General features: G+C 33.4%; 1 protein-coding gene across 1 annotated transcript; it reads left to right on the top strand.

Annotated features, from left to right (window-relative positions):
- The first annotated feature begins 12873 nt into the window (after nt 1-12873).
- Nucleotides 12874-18205, top strand: LOC119631964 (protein scylla-like). The gene is made up of 2 exons (XM_038024611.1): nt 12874-13341; nt 17515-18205. The coding sequence occupies exons 1-2, from the start codon at nt 13269-13271 to the stop codon at nt 18036-18038; spliced, it is 597 nt and encodes a 198-aa protein (XP_037880539.1). The 5' UTR covers nt 12874-13268; the 3' UTR covers nt 18039-18205.
- The last annotated feature ends 1132 nt before the right edge of the window (nt 18206-19337 follow it).

Here is a 19337-nt window from a genome sequence, read left to right as displayed (position 1 = left end):
CAGGATTTGTGCTAGGGCTTTGGCGAAGTCCGCCAAATGTCCTGAAGTTATCAACATGTAAGCATTAACGTTATTCAAAACACTTTTAGGACCATTACAGTGCAGCAGTTTGGGATCTAGTTTATTGTAAACATTGACGCCTCCAACTCGGAAACCCACCACTAATTAAGTAGTTATCGATCTGAAATTTCACAAAGGCGTTAATTGAGAATTTGAATAATATTTGCACATTCAATTGGCTAGATAACTAGATAGTTCACGAAAGAAAGAGGAGGAGTTTTATGCAATTGATTCCTAGTAGAGTGCGAATATATGTTCTGATGATTTTGTTAGTTGGAGGGAGTTGGAAATGTTTCGTCAACAACACCATGGATACTGAACGTGATGAAGAGGGTATTAACAGTAGTTGGCACTGAATTTTCAATGAACGAGAACAATTTGAAAGTGTAAAACCATGTCAACCTAGATTACCGAAATTAGGCAAACAGAAGCGTAAGTCAACCATTAATGCTGATCAACCATCCACCGGGAAATCAATTTTCAGTCCTGCAAACTATTAATAGCGATGCAGAAGTTGGTGATAATGACAACAGAACCCAAATACGACTGAAACTACTGCTGATATACATTCCGGATATAGTGGACTTGAAAAAAACGATCAATAGTGTTGCTTATGTCATATCAAAAGATCAGTTTAGTGATAAATGTCAAAAAAATAATTAGGTTAGGCTTATGATTAAGAAAAATACTTAAATCGTTGTAAGATGATCTTTCACACGTGCGTATCGAGGTGTAACCAACAGTTTACACCATTCGAGGCCTACTCTTGATATTAAATCAGAGTTAGGACATGAAGGACGTAACGCAAACAAGGAGCCAAGGAGATTTCGAGGTCAGACATAATAACCATGCAATAATCTCCAATCAGAAACGAAGAGAAAATGGCTACCATACGAATTGAGCGAAAATGCGATTTCGAACCATTTCAACATCGTGGTTTTTGTTGCTTGTCAGGCAAAAAAAGAAGAAAAGTTTTCTCTGACGAATTATGGCTGGCAATAAAAAGTGGGCCTGCTGCGACAATCGCAAACGCAAAAAGGTATGGATTAGTCCAGAAGAGTCGTCCACATCTAAACCAAAGCGGAACATTTATGTCTATAAAGATTTGATGGCAAGGTGTAGTGAATTACGAGTTGCTAAAGCCGGACAAAGCTGTTACTGCAAATATCTACCGCTGTCAGTTGAACGAACTGAGCGATGTATTGTTGTAAAAAAGACCAGCAATAGCGGTTAACGGACGCAAAGTCATCCTCTTGCACGACAACGCTCGACCACACATTGAGTAAATTCTGCCGTATCCAGTATACGCATCAGACACAAAGCCTTCTTGAGCTTGGCTGACAACCGAGTTTGAAATGCTCAAGAAGCACGAAAAATGGGTCGACGATTGAATGGCTGCCAAGCCAATATCATTCTTTCGACACGGTGTCGCCATGACTCCAGAAATATGGGACAAAGTTGCACAAAAGCATGAAGAATATATTTTTTCAAACGTAAAGATGATCAAATTACATGCAAGCATCTAATAGAATTCGACAAGAATATCATTGTTATATTGGGAGAAAGTGCGAAAATGTACATACTACCACAAAAAACGGGAAAGTAATTACACCTATCAAAATCCCGATAATTGTGATGTGAAACGCATTAAGAAAGACTCATAATTGAGATATTTAAGCAGACCTAAGGAATGATTTGGGCTCATTTTGAAACTAAAAGTGATTCTAAAACAAAAAAAAAGAAGGAGAACCAAATTGAATTTGTAAATAACGCCGCGAGCAAGCAATAATGACTATAATAAGTAGATAGGTGGACGCAGACAGGTAGACATAAATAAATAAATAAATTTACAGGGAGGCCCGATGCATGTTTCGAACATTTGAGAGACTCAACAACCCTCGGGCATGACTGTAACATAAACACATGACATACATACATATACATATGTATATGTTTAGTGAAAGCAACAGCTGAAAATTCAATATTTCACCTTTTTATTTCATTCATAACTTCTGGTCAATAAAATTCCATTCAGTAATTTCAAAAGTTTCCACTTTTGTACAAAATAATGTAAGCAATTTGTTGTTCTCTTTTCCCCTTCTCATTTTCAGGACATTAACAGTGTTCACATACTATTCCCTAGATCGTGATAATAAATTTATGCATAAATGATACCTGAACTCGATTTTGTTGCTTTATTGTTTACCTTATGATATGAATGTTTTGAACGACAATAACAAAAAAAAAAAAAAAAAAACAAAACACAAATACAGAGTAAAAAGGGTGAAAAAGATATCAAGGGATGATAATGCAATAACCCCCTCTAGTTACTTATTGAAAAGTGTGCATCAGGAATTTTATAGGTTGCCATGCCGCTGTTCAGGCGACAACATGTGTGTACGGTATTCGTCAAGGCCAAGCCGCGAAGGACAAAGAACGGCTGATAGTGTTTTTAATTTATCTAAATTCTTGTGAATGTCAATATAAATAAATGTGAATATGCACATAAAAGCAATTGGTTTTGCATATGCTGTCGTCGTAGAAACAGTAGCAAGCTTCAATGGATTAGCACATTTTTCATTAAACGAAACAGCCAGCGAAGACTGCGAGACATTTTTCGCCTCAATTCCTTTGCATTTTTTTTTTTTTTAAGCACATAATATGATCACGCCGTAGTAAGACTTTTCCATATAAATCGTGCAGTCTTATTTAAACGGATGGCATCTGACGCCTAACTGACATCTGCATCAAATTTCATGCCAATAATCCGGGAAGTGGGGGTACACTCACTCACCTAGCTGAAAATTTGTTTTCTACATTTTCATATGTAATTACGTGTTGCACGACCTAAAGATCGCAATTTTCAAAATATTTCGATAAAATTGGGTATACTAACGCGTTTTGTTGCAAGGACAAACGCTGTTAAAACTGGCTCGGATTGGATCGCTTTGTCCACCATTCTCCATATAACGTTTTAATCCGAAAAGTCGTTATATGAAAAAATTATCTAATTTCCAAATGTCATAACAAAAATCGCTTACTATTAGTATGTCGGCATTCTATATTAGTGCGAAAATTTTGGATTGGATGGGGCAATTTTTTGACCATTTCCTACAAAAACTGAATCTATTGTAAAAAGAACTAATTTTCAGTAATTCTTTATGAGAATTCGTTCACAATAACAATTTGACTTAGAACTTAAAATTACCGAATTTGGATCACGTAAATCAATTTTTTTGCATCCCAATCCTATAGCAGAGCTCTAAGGAAACATAAGACTATAGAGTCTGCCATAAAGATCTAATTTTTATTTGATTTCTTTTACAATGAACATTTGTCCTTGAGCAATTTGGATCAGATAGATTCATTTTTTAGACTTAGCCATATATAGAGGCTCTCGTAAAAGCAAACCTTTCTATGGCGGCAAAGAGTAATTTGTTGTTCGTTATGACGGAAGCGCAATTGGGAAACAATAAAATCTTTGACAAGTAAATCAAGCTTGCTAAATTTAGGCCACGTCCGTGTATGAATATCCATCCCCCCATTATGAAAACTTTTATGAATATTACGCAGTTACATAAAAATAACGTATAATTATTAGCGTATTATTAATTAGGCGAAGTAGTATAGCGTATCTAGTGCTTGACTATAGCATTTTTACTTATTTTTAATTATCATTAAAAAGAGTCAATGGAAGATCACAACACACATTTTTATTCAGATAATTTTTTCGGAAGTCAAGGCAAAGAAAGACGAATTGACGTCATTATATGCATGAATACTAATTAACGATACCGGAAGGTTTTTAATCAGTAAACTGCTGTACGATGTATCGCATGAGTCAGTGAGTAACCTCCTATAAATCTATACAACCGTACGTCATTTCACTGTAGAAACAATTTCGGTGCATTTACTAAGCCGAACAGACCCAATAGCAACTTTTAACAAATCATTTTCTATAAGGTCTGAAGTAGCTGGATATTTTCAAGTTAAGCGTATTACCGAGTATATATTTGGGGAAAGCAGCTCCCTAACAACTCTTTCCGAAGTATATTGAAACTCTTTTCAGCTCAGGAGACCTAATTTTTAATCTGCTGACCTTTCATGCGACAATAATGTGCGAGAAAGATCTTGGTCGAAGATAAGCAAAGCTTCACAAACAGACGCAAAGACCGGATTAACGCCTCGTAAGACGATACTTTGTCTCTAGTGGCATCGCAACAGATTCGGACATGATATTCACAAGCCTTCAAAATTACTCGTATCTTGCATAACGCCTGGTTGCAAAGTTTACAGCAAAGGTCTTGACCGTTTCGGGTCACGTTTATTTCACTCTCCGTAGAATTCTGATCATAGTGTAAAGTTGGATTCAAAATCTACGATTCTGCGAAAATCACTGAAAAGAGATTTAATTTTTCGTCTAAAATTCTTAAAAGTTCTGCAGTGACAATATTAACTTTACAAGGAAAATGGCGCATGTTTGGTTCAATTATGTGCATTATACGTACAAGCAAAACGTATTTGAATTTTGGTGAAAAAACGTTATGAACGTATCATTTCACCTAATATTAAGCGAGGATTACGATCGTAATAGAATGATTTTTTCGCCTTTTGCAGGCTGGATGATGGGAGCTGAGCAGCAGAATGTAATCGTCAGTTGTGGCATAAATAATAAAATTCCACGAACATTGAGTAGTTAGTTTTCTTCAGTCGGGTAACATTGTCATGTAACATTGTGGTCAATATACAAGATTGACTTGGAAGGAATAACTCAAGTTGGGAGAACATTCCGAAATTAGATTCGAGCCAGACAAGAGACACAAATATAGAGTGCCCCATATCCCTTCTCTTGATATTCGGTAAATTGTATTTTCGAATTTATTTTTCTCGCAGCAATCGCCGAAGGACGCGAGTGTTAATGGACTTGTCGTAATGAAGTATACATATCCCTGAACAGTGAGAAAATATAGATTGATTTAGCAATATCCAATTGTCTGCCTTCGATAGACAGCTAGAATACATATTCTTAGTTTATAGCCACTCAGATCAAATTTGGCAAATGGGTTAGAGTTATGGAGAAAATTGTAACTTGTCACCTTTATTGCCCAGGACCATTCCTAGTTGATGATTGCTTAGCCATGCAGAGATTCGGATTTTCAAAACCTACAGATTTCTAATAAAAATAATTCAAAATGATTAAATACCCTAGTCCTTGCAGTCGGTTCATCTCAATCTTTGCGACTTTGTGTTCAAAGCGACTCGTGCCTGCACTCTTATCCAGAGTACAGAGAATGCATAGGTAAGTAAAGCCAGTTGCTTACACTCCAATTACGTCCTCGGCAGGTATGTTCAAAAGCCAGCTCCCTAGTACAGGTGCAGTTAATGCTAAGCGGCATATTATTCACATAAGCTGTTAAGCTGTTTTATCTTCCAAATGCCTGTCGGTGGTACGTGAAAAACTTTTAACTAAGTATCGAAGCGAATTGCAAAATGAGATTTTGCCAATTTTTGTTTATTCATTTTGTTACTTGTCAATGACAATATAACATCAGTTTGATAAAACTAACAACTACGATATAATTTATATTATATAGTGACATATCAATTTAATAATGAGTAAACCAAGCGTAACTGGATTTTTAGTATAGATCTTCTCCGTATAGATAGACTTTTATACGATGGAGATGCACAGATCAGGATATAATGAATTTTTACCACCTCAAGGATTATTATTAGCGAATTTTCAGCTAAGTTGAGCTATTGACAGCCAAGTTGCTCAGTTCAAGTCTGATTTTCTAAGCAAGTGCTTAATATCGCCAGAGTCATAAGAGGATATAATGTTTTTTCGCTCGCTATGCTATAACGAATTAACTCTTGAATCAAGAGATACTTCATTCTTTACCGAGCATCTCTCTTGATCTCTTCAACTACAATCACGCTCATGATAACCAAATGTCCCAAGCTAAGCTAACCCTAACAAAGACTACTGAAATCCTTCACTTTGTCGTTAATACTTCATTTCACTATATATATTTCACGTAGAGTCTTTGCAACTTGATTCTTAATTAAACGACCCTCTTACGCTACCATAAGCAATAGCTGAGCTGCAAGTCAAATCTAACTTGTTCGCAATAAGTTGAACATAAACTAAAGCTATTAAAATGCATACATATTTACATATTTACTTATAAATTATTGATATAAACTATCGTTAATTTATTACACAATATGTTTACAATTAAGCGACGCGCAATCTTATCATTTAGCAAAACATATTACGACTATACCTGCCGTCTAAAGGAGTTTGAAAATATTTTTATATTACTTATGCTTAAAAAAAACTTCAATAATCAGACTTTTATCGTATGCTGATCTTTTAGTTTTTTCGTTTTTTCGGCAAAAACACACACGACGGAATCAATCGTCCGTCTAAAGTTAATTCTACACCACTTTTTGGATGAACTTAATTGGAGTTGACGTTTTCCGAAGCGAAAAGTCTTTCCAAATTGAATTTTTTAGCTAACATGAGAGAAGTGGACATAAGATTGTTTACCACCCATTCACCTTTAAAGGAACTAGCAACCGAGATAATATTAAAGCCTAACCTTCAATGTCTTCTACTCACTGACGTCAGAGAAGTCTTCCAGTTTATTATCAGCAAGTAAGGATGCAATATTCACTTAGAAATCTTTACCAGCGTGAAGTTGGCCAATTGTTCGCAGTCCACGTTTTTGTCTTTGCTAAAAGGGTAGGCTATCTTTACGCTTGATTCGCGCCGTCCCTAAAGTAAGATGAATAAATGATGTTATCTGCATATGTTGCACTTATTATCAAGGACCGGAAAACGTGGAGTGAAAATTGTGTACAGTATTGGATTTCCTTCCCACTACCTTGGAAGACTCCGCCTTCATCTTTATATGTGTTAGAATATGTGGTGGTTGACGTCTTTGACATCAATCGGAATGTGGCTGCTGGGCCAATCCATTGGGTATGGGCTGTCTAGGAATTTCAATTTGCTTTATGTTTGAAGTTCTACACAGATTATTAGGCTGAAAAATTTAAGTAGCAAGCAAAGGTTTCGTTAAGAGTATGCGTAGCTGCCTCCTCAAGTATTGTTATTGAATTACCTTTCCTTCCTCTCTTCAAAGAAACTTGAATCAATTCGGAAAATGTTCGGTACTATAATGGGTGGATCTCGGTTACCAAATTCTTTTGGACCATGTGTACAAAGGGTGCAAGGTACAAAAAAAAGTACGAAATCAGAACAAAACGCCCTGTCTTCTACATGTCTTCTAATTGCTCGGGATAATGACGAATGGCCAAGTGAACTTCTAAGATTTGTAGGACCAAATTTCTCTTCAAAGTCAAACAAATTTAACTAAACTCAGGAGCACATGACGTAAAGCTAAAGTTAATCAAAGTGATATCACCCTTGAGATGGTACTCGATTGTATTCTTGAGATTGATTTAAATTGGTTAAAGATTTACTTCTCCATATTGAACATGAGGCAATGTCCCATGTATCTGATACGTAAAACAACTAGCATAGAGGCATCAAATCTAAAAGCATACAACTTGTACATAACAAAATCGACAACATGCCTATGCCTTTCCATATGATTACACGTTATATGTATTGTATATGTATATATATGGAAGCGTAATATATGGCAGTAAATCTCCGAATGCTTACGTGCTTACGTTATTTAAACGTAGAACTTGTTTGTTTATTTGTGCAACATTAAATATACAATCTCAGGTTAAACAGCACAACTGCATCACTCCAATTCTGGTACAGAATAGTTTGCATTTCTAATTTCAAAGGTACAATTTTTAAAGTTACGATATTTAAAAAGCAACTTAAGATGCTCTAACTCAAACCTATCTTTATCCGTACGTATACGAATAAAAAAAGTTGAAAGACTATCAAAATTCCCCATCAGCCTATGCTGTTGAAGGCCGAAGGAATCAGATATCTCATCTCAAACTGCAAGATAGTTTGTAAGAAATGAGCGTGTAACTGGCAAGTTACTCGAGATCATGCACGAATCTTTTACCTGGCCCAGGCAAATCTTTGCAACTCACTTAAAGCCCACACTGTCTTATAAGGTGTAACGAGCTACGAGTTAGTGTCTTGAATAGCATGCTTTAGATGATCTTCGCATATGTTGATTGCTACTGTCACATCATTGCCATAAGTGGATGTGGTTATGAAAAAATCACGCCCATGTCCAAACTTGTTTTATTGCCGTCGGTTATATGCTTATGAGTAAAATTTTTAGTTTTCTACCTCAAGTTTTTGGTCTCGCGAATGTTTTAACAGCAAACGGCAGATGGACGAACGGACTAACGCGATAAAATCAACTATTTTAGCCTAATTGAAGAATACAAGAAGAAAAATAATCGAATATTAAGATACATTTATCAGATGTTTCGGTGGCTCGATAAAAATGCTTTCAAAATTGGAAAAATCCGATTAGCTTCGAAATAATATGGAAAAACTTTTTTAACGAAATAGATGAAAAATTTTGGAAAAATAATTTTACTTTTCCAATATTTTCCATTTTAATCTGTATGCACCAATATCACTGTACTATGGGTTCAAGTAATAATAAAAGTTTTTGACTTGTTAGCTTTGCTTGGAAATTTGTCCACAAAATCTTTCGAATTGTTTACACCATCAAGGATATGAAACGTGCTAAACAATGTACGTGAATGAAAAACAAAAAATAATTAACAAAAGGCAAACATTAATTATCGTACCCAACCATGAAGCAAACAAATAAAGAGTTCGAGAGAAAAAGTTCAATTTTTAATTTATAAAATTCATTAACAATTGCTACCGCACCGTATGAAGGCATTTATTTGTATGCATAAATGCATGTGACACAAGGCACGCCAACGCTTACACCAAAATTGGACAAACATTAAATGATACTTAAACACAAGAATAATTATTACAGACTTGAGAAAAAAACTTGTTAAATGGGCGAGCGTGATATTCATAATTATGGCACCACATTACCTTTTACAAACAATTATCCGCATGGATCTGCGAAACGTTTTTCAATGTAAATACATTTTAATAATTTTTAAAGACATATTCACCTTAGGTGCCTAAACTAATATTTGGTATGTCGAGAGGGCGATTCAGACAACGCAAGCAAAGTTAACGTAAAGTTAAGGCATTTGCTTTGTTGTTTACGCATACGTCACCTAATAGTGTAGCACGGCGACGGCTAAAAAGAAGAAAAAGTTGTAGAAAAGGAAAGATATAGGGAAGCGGCCACAGCCAATCCAAAGAAGACTCTAACGCATTGAAATTTGAAGCCGCGAACATTGACTGATTAATCGCTGTTCTTAGCTACTCGCCTACTCTTACGGACATGACTCACTTAAGGTGTCAAGTCTAGTCAAGTTTCGCATCGATTTCTATCAGCGAAGGGAAATATTTGACACACATTACACCACTGAGGAAGGGTGTATTCTCCGTGAAATAAGCTTTAAGGCTTGAATTTCCGTCTCATAAATATCTTAGATAAGCGAATAGCACGACTATGGTCACTTTGCACACACCAGACTCTGAGGAAAGTTGACAAACGCAATTTGATAATCATGTACTGCAATCGACAATTTTTTTTAAGGTTATTGCATCGCTTTGGCGCATTGATTTTCTTTACCAATTTATCGAAATCTTAAGAGGACAGAAAGGATTAAAAGGAGATATCAAAAGCAATCTACATCTTCATTTTTACTCTTGATTGTGGAAACTTCTCTAATAGGCGTTACATTATTCTCAGTTCCTTTGAAAATTATATGCTTACGATTCGCTTGACGTTCGCCGTTTCCAAGCTGATCATTCAATTTAATATCATTACTTACATCCTGTAAAAACGTTTTCAAATTGTTCAAATTTTTTTACACATCAAGGTAATAGGTGCTAGTAGTACCATTATTTCACAGTTTCATAGTACCAACCTGACGGCAAAACACAAAGATTCTCGACAGTATTGCATCGTAGTGCGTTAGAGACGGTGCGGTATGTTATAAAACTGACAAAAGAATCAAATTTTGAGAGAGGCAACGAGAAGCGGTGGAACTTCCGAATACGTGCGCATATATTGAACTCATTTTATTCTTTATAGGTGATTTCATTTATTTAAATGAAGAAAAACAAGCAAACGTTCTTTATGGGAAAGTTTGGCAGAGACTCTTTAGGATATCTGATAAGTATTTCGGGATCTTATAAGCTGAATGGCAAGCTTTATGCTTGCTTACATATATAATAAAGCATTTCTCTCTAAACGATTCCCGTTGAATCGGTGTGATAGCCAATGTCTATAAAAAAGAGTCTCACACAGGAATGGGTTTGTCTTTCCATTTATCTCAAAATTCGTTTATCCGTTTACTTTTTGCAAAGGCTGCTGTATATATTCCCATGGACTTCTGATGATTTCTGTCGGTCAACCGAACAAAACCATCCATTATTTTACCACAATTTTAAATAACGTTGCTCGATTTCATTACCCACAAGATCAAATTTCAGTACCCAATGTCATGTCATATATTAGTTATTGAAAGATGAAAAAATATTGATTTAAAAAATAGAAATAGCGTTAGTTAATTTGCTTCGTAAATAGGATTGACGAGAGCGATTAGATAAATTTCTCAGCCACGGCATTATCATCTTTCAAATTGCGCAAAATCGAAGTGATTAAACTAATTTAACTCGAGTCTACAAACTCTTGGACTCAGTATACAGCGAGAATCTACGAAATCTGCTTTTATTTTGCTCTTCACTTATCCATATAAAACAATTGCAACAAGAACCTTATTGCATATACATCTGCCATCTTAGGCCTGCAATAACATTTAAGAAAGTTAATAGGTACCATCACCTCGCCTGTAGATAGATAAACATTTTTCTGTGTAAAGTTTTATAAAAGCAAAACAAAAAAAAAAAAGACAATGTTATCTTTAAGTTAAGCGAATCGGTTGTTGTCAAAAGGCGCAGATATATTCACTGCTTACATCCACGTACGCATGTATTAATAAAATTCATATAAATACTCTTGAGTAGTGGATACGAATATATATAATAATAAGAAAAAATAAGAAAGAAACAATGTAATGTGCAAGTTAAGCGAATCGGTTGTTGTTAAAACCTACATATATGTATCTATGTATATAGGTATATGCCGCGTATATCCCCACGTAGACATATATTAGTACATAAATTCAATGACAGTAATACTTTCTATAATATATATGCATATATAATGTGCCTATAATTGTTAATATTCCTGCATATGTATAAAAAGAAAAGGTTATCTGTTTAAGAGCTGATGTAGGAGGTAGTATACGCATATACATATGCATCCATACAATATCTTAAGAAAAAAATGGTTAGTTTTTATATAAAAAGAAAGCATGGATTCATATGTTTACAAAGAACTTACCTACATATAAACATATATATATATATATATATGTATACATCTAGATGTTCATACTGATGATAGCGATGATGACGACGAGAACACAGGTCAAACCTGAAAGACCAAAACAGGGTGAAATGAAAAAGTCACGTACGCCATAAAGAGAAAACAACAGTAAGAAAGCAAGCAAATAAATTGAAAGAGAGAGAGAGAGAGAGAGAGAGAGAGAGAGAGAGAGAGAGAGAGCAAAAGTGAGACAAGAAAAGAAAAACAAAACTGTAAAGAAACATAATATTCATATGCACATGTACGAGATATATCTTTAACATAAATAAAGAAATATAATAAACCAGAAATTTTGAGATCTAAGAAGATTATCAAAGACAAGAGAAAACAACCGAAACCAAGAGAGAAATCATATCCGACTTAGGTCGAATAGACTGATACCCACTACCTTTCCACTTCTATTCATTTGGTCTAAATAAATCCATATCGAAATCAAAGGAATTACTTCGTCATATAGTTAGTTATATGATAGCCCAACACTAAGGGAAAACTGTAACTAAATATACGCAATAGTACTCTTTAGTTCCAAAGATGTCTTATATCTATATGCATCACAACAGACCCGAAACATAGTACGCATATGCATATTTAATGCAAAAGAGCAAGACATTTAGTTAACATATACAGAAAGAATAGACTTAAGGACATAACAGATAGATGTTTAAAAAAACACTGCAACATAGCAACACAAAATAGATATAATAAAATGTAATTTGATTATTTAAGGACAAACGACCTGATAATCAGATATACATGATCAAGAATGTGATTGCTGACACAACCGTATGTATGATTTTTGACAAAAGTTAGATGTTTGAAAAGGCAGGCAGACTTGGGTCGACCGACTATCTTTGTATCGATCAGGTACTGTGCGACGCAAACATTTGACAAATCTAACTTACTTCCACTAGAAGATATAAAAAAAGCAGAAAGTGTCAGAGAATAGCTAACGAGAGCAAGAGGTGAGATACAAATGAGATGTTTGAAGCAATTCAAACTCAAATGTTTTGGCTTGGTTTGCTTGGTCTGCTGCTATGAAAATCCATTCATCTCAGTTGATGTGACAAAAGTTTTGGTCGAAGCTAAGAGAGAAGAGAGTAGATTTTTTCGAATGCTTTTTACACTCTTTACATAATTTATTCAAGTAATGTTGAAATTGTTATTGTACAATTTTGTTTACTCTTTTACTCTGAGAGAAAACATTATCTATTGATTTATATTTACTCTGAGAATTGCCTTTTTGCAGCTAACAAGTCGGGAATATTCGATGTTTTTTTAGTTATTGCATTCTCAAGTGAAAGGTGTTTTAAGCGGAGAAAATATAATAAAAATTATTAGTATAGATTAGAAATTATGAAGCATTTGTAATACATAGCAAAGGAGAAAAACTGAAAAACTGGCTTTTTTGATTGACAAGTACATGTATAATAAAAGACTCTGCGGAATATCAGAAATCGTACGTGACTAAGATAGAAAAAACTGCCATTTTTTTTTTTAAATATAATCTATGATTTTTTTTTTTAAAAGATCAATAAACAAGAAATAATTTTTTATACACATACAAGAAAACATTTATGTCCGAACTGTGATCAAATAGCATTTAAAAATTACTTCATTTGTTTTATATAAAGAAATTTTCTACAAAAGAAAAAAGTTTTTGTTTTTTTTTTTTTGATTGTGCAACAAAAAGTATCGCCAGACGAAATGGAAGTGTTATCTGTACAAAATCAATATACAGAACGTTTTAATGTTCTCAGTGGACCGACAAAATCAAAAGGCAAGTTTTAATAATAAACACTTCTTATTTTATTTTGTTTTATTTTATTTATTTATTTTTTTTTTTTTTTATATATGTATGTCGCATTTTCCTCCTCCACTACTTATTCTTAAAAACTGTATCAGAAATGTTTGAAAGAAGAATATTAAAAGAATATGAGTTGCTTTATTTTCAAAAGTTAAAACTTTTAAGACATTGTTCGAAAACAGGACACTCTTTTCTTGACAAGAATTGCAGCTTCAATCCAAATCCCGGTAAAGTGAAATTTTGGCCAAAGATTGAAATAAAATGTTAAAAGAATCTATGCCAATATAAAAAAAAAAAAAAAAAACTACAGTAAAAATGAGGCAACTAACTGTTCCTTTTCTTCATCCATTTGAATTATTTCACAATATTTGGTTCGTTGTTTTGTCTACAAATTTTTATTTAGGAAAAATATATAGAAGACACTTTTCAAATACCTTCGCAAATGTATTCTAAATAAAATGTAAAATACTCCTTAATCTAAGCATTTTAGCAGCTCTCGTTCGGTTATCATTATATGTCAAAGCAAACATTCAAGTCAATAAGTTACAATCAATTTGAACGATTGTGCCGGGTGAGCAATTAAAATTTTTTATTCATTCGCTTTTTTTTATTTTTTTTTAAGAATTACGAAATCAATTATTTGCAAATATTTCACTTGATAAACCTCGATTACTACCTCAACGTAGACACTCGTATGCAAATGGTAAACGTAATCGACAGTAGTTGAACTCTAAAAAATGTAATTAAAGTAAGTAAAAGTGTATATATTTTGGGACTTTACCTTTAACTATGATAAAGAAGAAAGAAAAATTGAGTTCGCTAAGTTGCTCCTCGATAATATTGAGCAATAGTATACATGCATACCACTGATCCGTTTATTTGTTATTGCAGTTTTCAAGGGCCTAAAAAACTTAATGTGAAGCACTGAAACTTCACTAATTCATTTCTGATTAAATTTAGCCGATCAAGAATAGGGGAAAAAACAAAAGAGAGAAAGTATTGAGTGATTTCGACATTATTTCCGTAACTAATTTTTACCATATTATAGTAGATGTCCTTGTGCCTACCATCAGGATTATGTTAAAGTCTTATAATTATTATTATCTTATATTATATTGTTAAACATAACTAGTGTACATTACTTTTAAAATACTATACACTTTTCAAAAGAATATTCGCTAGCGATATATAATTTTTTTACTAAGCAGTAATACAATAATAATAATATTTTAAAGCAATCGTTGTATATATTAGTATTCGGCCTAATAAAAAGGTACTACTGATCCTTACAAAAAGGGTTCCGCGATCCCTTATTGGTTCATATCAAATTATCGATATTTTTTTAGGAAGGAACACGAATGCCATAACCACTTTGGGTAGGCAAATTAACTAAGCCTACTTCCTTGCACGCATGAAAAAAAAACCTAAAAAAGCTAAGCCGTCAGTCGAAAAAAACTGATTTCCATGAATAGCGTAAATCGTGCTTACGAGAAAATTCTACAACAATGAAATAAGAAAGAACGAAATAAAACTTTCATGTTGCTAACCATTTCTTCTGTCTGCTCTTGCCTTAAAAAAAGTCTTAAATGATGCAATAATTAACCATATTGTTATAGAAGATTAATATTAAGGAAATCAAACAATTTAACAAAATACATGGAAAGATTGATAAATATTATTTTAAATATATGCAAACAAACAAAAACACTGTAGTGGAACACGGCACATTATTAAATACCCTACACCACTTCGGTTAACACAGGCGTCCCATATGACGCTTTACTTTGCAAACTCATCATTGAAAGAAGTGATGAAAAAATTTCCAATACCATTCGTCCTTGAGCCAAAACATATCGATGTAGCAAATTTCGTCAAAATATCTCAAAAAATGCGACCTGTAGGTTGAACAAATACAAAAAAATAAAAACGCGACGGATAGACAGACCGACAAGCTTAAATCGATTCAGAAAGGGATTCCGAATCGACCGGTATAGTGATGTATGCATCCGCATAGTTGTATAATCGTTAACATACCGCAAGTGGTGAATGATACGATAATGTGCAACAATACACTTAGGATAGTTGTATAAAGTCTTAGACTCTAGATGGAAAGCCGGAATGCAATTATCGTTCGTGAACGACTTCTCAAGAAAAGTGAAGAATCGACTTATATTCATTACAAGATTGCAAGATAATTTGATAGTATTTTACGAATGTGGATTGTATATTAGTAATTATTGTTATGTTCAGGGAAATATGTTTAGTTCAAAAAAACATTTTCAACATTTTATTAATAAATGTTTACTAACATATCATTTTATTCCGAGAAATTTAATTTTGTTTGTTCAAGAGTTCATTCTAAAAAAACACGCGCGCGTGTGCGTGTGTATGTATTCTCGACATTAATGGGTTTTTTAGACTGTTTACATGTTATTTCAGGTCAAGGGTCTGGCATAATAACTCAATGTATTGAAGCAGACATTCAGGTGTGTTTGTCAAAACACAAAAACATGTTTAAAAGAAAATTATACCAATGCCATGGCTTTATGTAACAATTCTCTGCTTTGTAGTTGGCTGATGAAATTTTCATATATCTCTTATCATTGCTTTCAATTTTGACCTTATCCCCATACCTATATATACGTGCATAAGGATAATAATAACAAGTAGGAAAATAATATTCGGTCATGAGGAGCAAAACAAAAAAGGGTAAAAGTTACATTCTCATACTGTATAATATCGAGTAGGCGTGACTGATCTTTCCTACATTCAGAATAAAAAGAGAATTTTATATGGTGGAAGCGTTGTAGTGGTTTATGAGTCATGAGCAAAAAAACACACAAAGCAAAGGTGCTCATAGTTTTGCTTGCGTAAGAGTGTGGGCGCTGTAGGCGTGTCCTTCGATCCGTTTAGGTCATTTTCACTTTATCTTGCAAACTTGTAGGCGATATTTTAACTTTTGCAAACGGGGGAAAATCTGCCGCAGATACTACGAAGTTGGGTAGATGGACCAACGGACATGCTTAGGTTTAACTCGAATTTGAAACTTTCTAAGATATTATATATATTTAATGGGATTTTTGAAGCAAAAAAAAAAAAAAAAAAAAAGTTAAATTCTTATTTATATACCAGAATATTGGGAAGACCTGGTCAATTTTTCCAATTTTTGCACAGGTACTACAGCATCGCCCGGGGAATGTACCTTCAAATTATTGTAGATTTGTCTTTTATAGTTTATAAACAATGAGCAAACAACCAATTTTGTTATTCCTTAATTTACTGTTAGTGTAGGCATGTCCTCTCACCGATTTGGCCCGTCTTTAATACGAACCTGTGCCGAAGAACTTCCAATGTTGCTGCCAAATTTGAAGTCGATAGTTGCATCTTTGCGATCAGGAGAATGCTTATACCAGACATTACACAGACGGACAGACGGACAAGCTTCAATCAATGCAGAATTTGATGCTTAATCAGCAGTCTATATACTTTATTGGGTCTCTGAACATTCATTCTGGGCCTGGGTTTTGCAAACATTAGTTGGGTATAAAAATTGATTTGAATTGAGCTGCTCTCGGACAAATGTGTGTGTATATCATTTGTATTTTTTTTTTTTTTTTTTCGAAACACGTGAGTAAGTATAATAAATAAGCAAATGGTAAAACAAAGAAAATGCAAAAATTTCATCATTCTCTATTTGAGGAGAATTGTATCCAAACGATGTTTATCTTATTTAAAGGCTGATGAAATTTTAATGTAGACTTGCACAATTGATAAAATTTATAATAAACAACACATTAATAATAATAACGATAATAATAATAATAATAATAATAATAATAACAATAATAAAATAATGATTCTATAATAAATATACACGAGCGACGGAAATAAAATAAAAACTTTGCGCATATTAATATCGTTTCGATTATTTTTAAAACCTTTACACATGTACGAGTGTATGTTTGAAATTTGCTTTGTCGTTTCGTAAGGTATACAATAAATTAAATTTATTTTACATTAGTTTATTATTATCATTAATTAAAATAAACGCATAAACACATTCTTATACATACGTGTATAGGCACTTTAAATAGACATTTCATTTTTTATATTATTGTTCTTTCTTTTTTATATGCATATTTTTAGATTGGTCAACGACGCTGGCGGCCACAACCACAAACGATAAACATCAAACCCCTTCAAATAGTGATAATGATCGTCCGAGTTTGACGGCTGACGAAGAACTCTTCTACTGTGATAATGTCGAGTATGCTGCTGTGAATAGTTTGTCGCTACGTTTGCTTGATGAGTTGCGCGCAGCTAAATCTCGTAATTTGTCTTGCACGGAAGTGTCAATACCCTGTGACCTTACCGCACGTATCGCATCGGATATGATACGCATTTCAGAGCGCGAGCCTTGCGGCATACGAGGTTGCACGGTGTACATTGAATTTGCAGAAGAACCGCACAATTCCAGGCGTATAGGTACACTGAAAATCGATCCGGATATGGTATCCACTTTTGAGTTGTATTTAACGTTGCATCAAGACAAACGCGGATGGACTTCGCTGCTGCCACAATTTATGAAAAATCTTTCACGTAGCGTCACCATTAGTCCCGAATTCGGTTTAACAAAACATAAATTGTATTCGCCTAATGAAAGCAGTTAATGTGTCATTCAGTTTATTGTTGTGTGCACGTCTTCTGCTCTTGTCTTTATTGCTATCGCGATTGCTGTTGTCAAAACCACCCACCTACCTTAAGGCATATTCATTATCATTAACCGCTCACATGCTCATTTAAAGTTTAAAAGAAAAAAAAAAAAAAAAAAAAAAACCGACAACAATGCAAACACAAAAGAAAACAAAAAACCATTTACTTCATTTCACTTGATAAACTTAACGCTTTTGTACACAAAGCAAAGCAAATCCCCCTTGAAAAGTATATTAACAAAAATCTCATTATGAATTGTTTTCATCAGCATAACAATTTGTAGAAAGTAAGCTTCATTTTTACCTTTTTTTTTTTTTTTTTTATAGCTATAAGTTTTGTTTGTGTTTTTTGATTTGAAAGGAACGTAAATTGTGAAAATTATGGTTAGATGCTTGCAATATGGCGGCGAATTCTCATTTAAAAGAATTCGTTACGCTTACCATCTACCGTAACTCATTCAAATGTGATACTGATTAAGAAGTAATTATAATTCCTGTATATATAAAAATATAATAAAATAGAAAGAAAACAAAATAAATAAATAAAATAAATAAATAAACAAATTAAACAATACTTAGAAATAGCATTTCATACTGAATACATATAAATGGGATGATGCTATTAACCGGCTCAAAGCATCCCACAACGCCTTTAAATTCCAAATGAATTAGTAGAGGAAAGCCCCGACTTTGTTCCTAAGTTTTCGAAAAAAATTAAAAATTTACTTAACTTTGTATATAAATAAAATTAATTTTTTACAAAACAACATACGCTCCAGTTGTAGTCTATAAGATAATCATGCGAATATCAAAATTCCCCAAATTTTTATATATCGATATAATTTTTCCTAAATCTAAATGTTCGTTCATGTAGTGACTGTACTAACACATACTTAAGCAAAAAAAAAAAAATAAGAAAAAAGAAAATGTTTTTTTAACCACAAATATAAAACGTTAATTAACAATATGAATAATTAAATAAATTAGAAAAAAAAAATAAAATACATTTTGGTTTTTTGCCTTTTTTTTGTTTTTAATTTACATTGTTACCAAAATACAAGGAGGATATCATCAATATAGACAATCCAAATTCTGCCGTTCAATTAAAACAAAAAAAAAAAAGGAAAAGAAATTCGTTCCCTCTTCGAAAAGTGACTTTGTGGGTATTGAGAAAGTGAATGGCCAAAATTCGTCAAGGATGTGAACAGAAATTCGAATTTGACTAGCAAAGATACCTACCTGCCTACTAACTACCTT

The sequence above is a fragment of the Glossina fuscipes genome, unplaced genomic scaffold, assembly GCF_014805625.2.
Source record: "Glossina fuscipes isolate IAEA_lab_2018 unplaced genomic scaffold, Yale_Gfus_2 1, whole genome shotgun sequence".
NCBI classification, from domain to species: domain Eukaryota; kingdom Metazoa; phylum Arthropoda; class Insecta; order Diptera; family Glossinidae; genus Glossina; species Glossina fuscipes.
Note: the sequence above shows the minus strand (reverse complement) of the source record. Positions and strands in the feature narration are given on the sequence as shown.

What these genes read in the sequence shown, in the direction of transcription:
- LOC119631964 (XM_038024611.1), top strand. Translation starts at nt 13,269, where the DNA reads ATGGAAGTGTTATCTGTACAAAATCAATATACAGAACGTTTTAATGTT. An exon ending in TGGACCGACAAAATCAAAAG is followed by an intron (nt 13,342 to 17,514) that starts GCAAGTTTTAAT and finishes GCATATTTTTAG; the next exon opens with ATTGGTCAACGACGCTGGCG.